This window comes from Echinops telfairi, unplaced genomic scaffold (assembly GCF_000313985.2).
Source record: "Echinops telfairi isolate 266 unplaced genomic scaffold, ASM31398v2 ScPeMD7_4;HRSCAF=17, whole genome shotgun sequence".
NCBI classification, from domain to species: domain Eukaryota; kingdom Metazoa; phylum Chordata; class Mammalia; order Afrosoricida; family Tenrecidae; genus Echinops; species Echinops telfairi.
Genome location: NW_022103900.1, coordinates 40,022,680 through 40,030,178, shown reverse-complemented (window position 1 = coordinate 40,030,178; position 7,499 = coordinate 40,022,680). Strand labels below are relative to the sequence as shown.

Sequence of the window (7,499 nt, the reverse complement as noted above, 5' to 3'; positions counted from 1 at the left end):
TGGAGCTTAGCTTCTCAGCAAAGCAACTGTTATGGGTTCAATTAAAGCTGCCTCAAATACGTTCAAATCCTAACCCTAGGTACCTGTGAGGTTGTTTAGAAATAGGGTCTTTGACTGTATCATCAGCTAATTTAGAATGAGATCATTCTAGAGCAGGATGGGTCAAGACCAATCTGATTGGTCCCCTTGCAAAAGAGCAAAAGAGACTCAGAGAGATGGAGAGAAGGAAGCATCTACAAACCGAGGCTTGCCTGGGGTTACCAAAGTGGAACCAGATAACAAAAGAGCTTCTCCTACAGTCTTCGGTGAAAGAGTAATTCTGCTGGCACCTTGAATTCAGACTTACAGTGAGACCATACATTTGTGTCCCTCATAAGCCATCCATTGTATAAGATGTTGTTACAGCAGTTCCAGGAACTAAACACATTCGGGTAGCAAAAATAAAAACGAGAAGATTTGACCTTAAGGGTCATTTCAGAAGTTTACAATCAGGAAAATTTAGAAAGAAGCTACCTAAATTCCAGCACACATTTGAGTTTGTGTCGCGTCACAGAAAAACAACCACCACCACAACAAACACCTCTAATCATTGGGGATGGTTAGGGAATGAGCTGTATCTTCTCTATGTTTGGGGATTCCAGAGGAAGACAGGGGCTCTGGTCTCTCCACATCCTCAGAAGCTGTGATCTGACAGAGATAGGGGCTATGAGGAAGCTGCACCCCCTCATCATTTACCCAACAGTGATGACGCCCTGACCCGCCATCACGATCACTTCACTTCTGTTGTAGGAAAATGCTAGACCTTCTCGATGCGTTGTTTCTCCAGCTGAAAAGTGCACGTGGACCCCAGTGCTATGTCTCCAGTTAAACAGACAAAAACAAACAAACAAGCAGACCTGTCGGGCCATTCCATTCATTGTCTCCAGTACTAGCCACTCAAACCACGCTTCAGATCAATTGTTAGATCTGAAAGATAACTTAGTCCTCTAGCTCCCTTGTCCTGCCTTCTCGGAACAGGTCCAGATTTAGAAGAGGGTGTGGCAAAAGGTCTACTCACCCTCGGTCTTGTAATACACCTCGCCAGCAAAATGGGCAATGCCAAATTGGACATCATGGATGGTCTTGGGTTGCAGGAAGGCCTTGTTGTTGGCATGGACATCCTTAAATTTTTGCAGCATGGTGATGTCTGTTCCCTGGAAAAACCCAGAAGACCTAGGATCTGAAGTTCCCAGAGTATGGTATGGGGAGGTTAGGGGATGTAGTCACAGGGTTCAGGAGCTCCCTTTTGGGGCCCAAGCCACCTGGACTTTTAATGACCTGGGCTATCTCTATAGACAGAAAACTACACCCAAGGGTAGATGGCTTGTGGTGAGGGAGGCCCGAGCTTTGAGTAGAGACCAAAAGATATGCTGACTTCCACTACTGGCTCTTTCTTCCCCACCTTTCCCTGCAATGGTCCAGCAATCCTGCCCCCCGCCCCCACCCCCCATCTTTCTTCAAGGTAGTCCTCACTGACTGCATTTGGGAGCAGTGGCATCCCTGGGGTGGGGAGGTGGGAAGTCCATGGAGGTGGTGGCAGTGGGGCAGATGTCACTGGGGGAGCAGAGGTCAAGGCAGTGGGGCAGATGCAGCTGGGGGCGGGGAGGTCAAGCAGTGGCATTGAGTGGTGTTGCTGGTCACCCGGTGCAGTAACGTCATCTCCCCTCCTCTCTATCCCCAGCCAGGGTCTGGGAGGGTGGGCTGAGGCTAGTCTGCTAATTCCTGGCAAAGGTTTCAGCAACCATGACACAAGTGCACCACCCTAGTAGAATTTTCCAGCAAAGAAGAGAAGGGGTCTCCACCAGAGGATTGGCAGCCCGGGGCACACCTTTGGGAAGCGGCTCTCTTCATCCAAGAGGGAGATGATGCTCATGGGCTTGCGCGCGAGCAGGTCCAGGGTGGAGCGGTTGTCCGTGTAGTGGATGTAGTCCCAGGTAATGCTCTCCGTCTGGTACTCCTCCTGCTCCATGGCGAACACGTGCTGCACAAAGAACTGCTGCAGGTGCTCATTGGCCAAGTTGATGCAGAACTGCTCGAAGCTGAGGAGGTAATGCCACCCACCCAGCGGGGGAGCGGTGTTAGCTGCATTCCTGCAGCAGCTGATGGGAGACCTGGGGTCCCCAGCCAGCTGCACACAGCCACATCTGCAGATGTCCATGAAAGCCCACCCTTGTGCACACGTGGACTCCATGCACACACAGATGCAACCTTAGTCCCTTCTCTCCCCCTTTCCTTGGCCTCGTCACCACGCCTGCAAATGTTCTTAAGTGCCGTCGAGTCAGTTCCAACTCATGGCCACACTACCGACAACAGAACGAAACACCTCAGGTGGACCAGGAGGAACAAGAAGGCTCGTCATCTCATCTAGGTACCCTGAGCCGTCCGAGAGATGTCCGTGCTCTTCCACATCCACCTGCGCCCGGGGAAGTCATGATTGAATGAGAGGCCAGGGTCTCTGAAAGCACCCCTACTTCTACCAGGCCCCCCAGCTTCTAGCTCTGTGACAAGCTGTGACCACCTGTGGACAGATCTGTGGGCTCCAGAGCCCACAACTCAACAACCACAAAACGTTTCAGAGCTGTGCTTGTCCATTCCCAAGCTCTCCCCAAGCTAGGATGAAGGCTCCAAATTATGCTGGAGTTGCTTTGCCTTGGGGCCCACCACATCAGGCATAGCCCTGCTAGCCCTCTTGTCCCCTTGTCCTTGACTGACAGAGAGTAAGCCTGCCTGGCCAACTTATCCTCGGTGACTGCATGTGGGACAGCTGTGGTTTGGCCATCCTGTCCCTTGAAGGAAACCTCATTAGAAATCACTCCCAGGGCAGGCTTCCCTAGGAGACAGAGCCTTGGATCGAGCATGCTATGATGGTGCCCGGAGACCTCCATTTCTCAGAACCAGCATCCTAGCTCTGACAGGGAAGCCCTTTCCATGGGCAAGCTGACCAAGATAAACCAAGTCGAATCTGGGATGATGTCTTCTTTTTTCCCCTCATTCTCTAACTACCTCCTATTATGTGATAAAGGCCCACAGTATCACTTGACCTTGCTAGACTCTACTATCTGGTCTACCCTCTGTGTCTCTCTCCTATCTTCCTCACTGTCACAATCAGGCACCAATTTCATGACCTGCCTCCCAGTTACAGTTTTCGTTTCCCGTCTGAGGGGCTATTGAGGCACTGGGTCAGAAGGGGCGGGCTTCCCTTTCACTGAAGGAGAGAAAGAAGACAGCCCATTGCTCTTCAGTCAATGTGCCACCTTCAAACTCACACGTCATGGCCCACACATGCCTCTACTTTTCTTGTATTACCCATTATCCTATCTTACCCATGGATGTAGGTGAACAATATGATGATTATTTCCGTTTGTACCCTAACCCCCAGGTGATTATTTTCTCACGAGAAGGGGAGAGGGCTCAAGAAGGGAGACAAATGTTTGGGTCTCTGCCTGACCCTTAGGGAGGACTTTTAGCCACATGGTTATCTAGAAGTGATGAACACAGGTTACCCAGAAACCCAGAAAGGCTCTGGCCACTGAACAGAGCCTGTCCCTAGCATCTGTGAGTAGGAGGGTGAGAACAGCTACCCTCTAGTTTTCTCAGGGAGACAGGGGCTTGGATTGGCCTTTCATTTCCCCAAAGCTGAGGAATAGAAATATTCATACCTGTTGTTTTGAAAATTTTCAAAGCCAAATATGTCTAGGAGACCAATGGCTCTTCGCACCAGTTTGGGGTCCTGGGAAGGTGGAGTGAAGATGGTCGCATTGATCTTCTTCACGATCCACAAGAAGAGGTGCCCGTAGATGCCCTTGGAGACAGTGGGTAGAACCACGTGGGCTTTGAGACAGGAACTCTCCATCTATTTAAGCTCACCTGAGAAGGCTGCATGTAGACCCAACCCCATAGGGCTGACTGAGGGACGTTATCCCAAAGGCAAGAACTTGAGGGTCCAGCTAGGAGGGCCACAGTCCCCAGGGTGGTCAGGTACAGAGTCGAGACTTTCCCAGGATAGCCACTTCCAAAGCCTGTGTTCTTCCCAGGATTCTACCGAGGAGGATGGGGTGGGGTTGGGGACAAGGGCAGGCCATAGACAGCTACCTAGACAGATAGTCCCAGTTGCTGAAGAGGAATTAAAGGATGCTGTACCTTGACAAAGGCGTCCCTCCGATCTGTGGCCTGGGAGACGTTCAGGGGTCTAATGACAAACTCTCCACGGATAACAATAGAGTGCTTGGTCAGGCAGTCTTGGAGCGCCTGGTGCTGCACCTGGTGACATAGGCAACAGGCTGACATCACATTTGGCAGGACCAGGCCCTGACCCAGAATCCCCATCTTCTTCTGTCTTGTCATGGTCCCTCTCTGGCCCCCAGACCATGGGGGTGAGAGGGAGAATTGACATGTGGCCAGGCCCAGGACTCAGATGAGCTTAGCACCCAGGTCCTGGTAGGAGAGGGGTGGGGGCCCTGAGCATACTGGACTCGTCTCCTGGGAGCTGATAGCACCAATGGATAGGTCTGAGGAAATGTGTCCTTGGGATGGCTGGCTCTGAAGAGAGAACCCTGACCATGAATGGTCAGGAAAGACTCTGGAGCCACAGCCTTGGCATCTGCGTATGCCCCAAGCCATTCCCCCTGGTGGCTGAGGGCCTTCAGGGGCAAGGAGCATTTGGGTGGACCATCTTTTCCCCACCACACAGGGAAGACCAAGTCAGTCAAATCTAAAGATTCTAAGAATCTTTGAATCAAATGAGGAAAGTTAACAGAAAAACATACCTACTGTGATACTATTTTTATTCTCACATTAATTCCTTGCCAGGACAGTGATTTGTGGTGGGATGTACAGAGATTGCAATGTTCCTTTCAGACCTGCCACTGGTCTCTGTAATAATGTGGAGGCCACAGTCCTGGCCACAGGTGCCTTAGCACACAGCTCTGGCAGAGGAGGGAACGTAACTTGGGGAGAATCCCTGGGTTGGGATGGAGGACAGGGACACTTTGATGCGCAGTGCAAGGTCCAGAGCTCTGGTCCTTGTGTAAGGTGCCAGGATGGGGAAATCTTAGAGACTGGTTGGATAGAGAGTTAGGAGACAGGGTGTGGGGCCACTGGGAAGCAGGAGGTAACACCGGACAGGGAGGGAGAGCTAGCAAAAGCCAAACCGACCATTTCATGACTATGTTATGATTAACTCACACCACCCCTACCCTGATCCCAATCCACATACCTGCAATGAACAGAAGGCAAAGGTGGGCCTTGTAACATAGGAGAGGGACTCAAGACAGGAGTTGGGGCCCAGTAAGGAGAAGGATAGTGTGTTGGTCCCAGTCCCTAGGGCCTTCAAAAAGAAGGAAGGTGGCAGGAGTAGCAGGTTCAGTTACCTCCAGCAGCTTCGTCAGGATGGGAAAACTGGGCGTCTCCATCACATCTGAGGAATCCAGGTTCTCGAAGACGGCAGCTACCGAGAGAAACAGTCATCCTGAGTGTCACAGCAGGCTGCCATGAGCGGGAGGGCTCCTCACAGCCCTGTGAGGATAAGTGTCCCTGGATTGAGGCACTCACTGCCGCCCTAGCTCCTCCCGTTGGTGGAACAAAAGTCCTTAGTGACTATCAGTCATTAACACTTTAACTGTGAATCATGCCACTGACCGCTACACTCTCTGCAAAAGGGATGTGGGAAACAAATGGAAGCTTGTTTGGAAGAGAGAAACCTGAATGAGGATTCCTGTCAGACATGGATGCTGGGATGGTTACGGGGGAGGGGCACACTGGGAAGATGAGTCATTTGCTCTCTGGAACCCACTCAGCTGTTCTTATCAGAAACCTGGTCATTCGTGCATACAATCAAATTCAATAAGCATTAACGGAGACCCACTGTAGGGCGAGCCCATTTCTAGACACTGGGAGTGAAGTGGTGCATAAAAGTCTCTCCCCAGATTTCTCCCTCTTCTACAGACCCACAAAAGAGATCTGTTTTCAGCGCTAAGCTCCCTCTCCAGTCAGCCCCTATCACTGGCACCTTACTGTAGGCGACCTTTGCCTCCTACCTGGAATCTTGCAATAGTCTCTTGTCTGATCTCTCCACTTCAAATCCCCCCCCCACGGTTTTATTGGCATGCAATGCACATATCATATAATTCAATAGTCCAGTCACTTCAAGAAGGGCTGTACAATCATCACCACAATCAGTTTTAGAACATGAGGGGGGTTTTCCCCCAACCTCCCCTGCCATAACCACAAGGAATCATTAGACCAGTTACTGTCTCTACAGATTTACCTATCCTGGATTTCATAGACAGAAAACCATTAAAAACTAAGAATAATAGCAAAGCAAAACAGATGGAAACCTAAATTGAAAAGAAAGCAGAAAACATGTAAGATATGATACAATAATAATTTATAAATTATCAAGGGTTCATGAGGGAGGGGATAGCGGGGAGGAGGAAAAAAAAAAGAAATATTAGGAGCTGATTCTAGGAGCCCAAGCGGAAAGTGAGTGTTTTGAGAATGATGAAGGCAACATATGTATGTGTGCTTTATACAATTGATCTATGTATGGATTGTGATAAGAGTTGTATGAGCCCCAATAAATTGATTAAAAATTAAAAATAAAAAAAAAACATTAAAAACTACAACAAGTTTAAATGGAACACAAGGGAGGTCAATGATAGGGTGCTAAATTTCACCCTAAATGCATATGCAACATTCCACTTTCCAGTGCATTCTGCATGACATCAATGCTATTCATGATTAGAGGGGATTCACCAGGGGCTTGAGTCACGTGCATTTCCCTTTCCTTAAAAAAAATTACTATCAACTGAAACAGCTTTAAAATAGGTCAAAATGGAGATCAATGACTATTGCATTTTAACGTAACTCTGTCTGCCACACTGACTACACTATCCTCTGTCTGATAACAGGGCTTTTCAGATCCCTCAACTATGACCAGAGGGGATTCATTAGAGGCTTCATCCATGTGTAGGTCTTGCAAATGGATTTTAGACTTCTACAAACTAGGTGTTCACAATGTAAGCTCGGATATCATTCCCTCCTTTACATGTGGATTACCTATATTGTTTCCCAGTCTTGGCTCACATAGGCCAAAGTGCTTCTTCCGTGTGGCTTAGTTGACATCTCACTTAAATGGCTGCTTGATTGAAAACAAACCTTTAAGGCTCCAGATGCTATTCTTTCTCATAGCCCGGCTCCATCTAGTTTCTTTACCACACTTTGCTATAGCACCCATCTCTTCAGTGATCTCTTCATGAGGGTGAGGCTCAAGCAGGGTCATATCATGAGAATATGTGTTCTTAGATTGGGGTTAGAATTAAGTGCAAGCCCTCAAACCATTCAGGCACCGATGGTTTATATGTGTCTCCACTGTCATTTCCTGTTAGAAAACTTTATCAACCATCACACGGGGTCACCACTTCCACTGCCAATGCTGACTCATAGTGACCTTACAATGCAGG

The 7,499-nt window shown here is 49.1% G+C and overlaps 1 protein-coding gene across 1 annotated transcript in view; it reads right to left on the bottom strand.

Moving 5' to 3' along the window:
• The window catches only part of MYO7B (myosin VIIB), a 135,426-nt gene that overhangs the window by 52,092 nt on the left and 75,835 nt on the right, over positions 1-7,499 (bottom strand). Inside the window, exons 9-13 of the mRNA XM_045298324.1 lie at positions 5,409-5,485; positions 4,180-4,299; positions 3,699-3,841; positions 1,868-2,078; positions 1,058-1,193 (exon numbers count right to left, since the gene is read on the bottom strand). Of these exons, the coding sequence (XP_045154259.1) occupies positions 1,058-1,193; positions 1,868-2,078; positions 3,699-3,841; positions 4,180-4,299; positions 5,409-5,485 (687 nt within the window). The remainder of the gene's footprint in view (positions 1-1,057; positions 1,194-1,867; positions 2,079-3,698; positions 3,842-4,179; positions 4,300-5,408; positions 5,486-7,499) is intronic.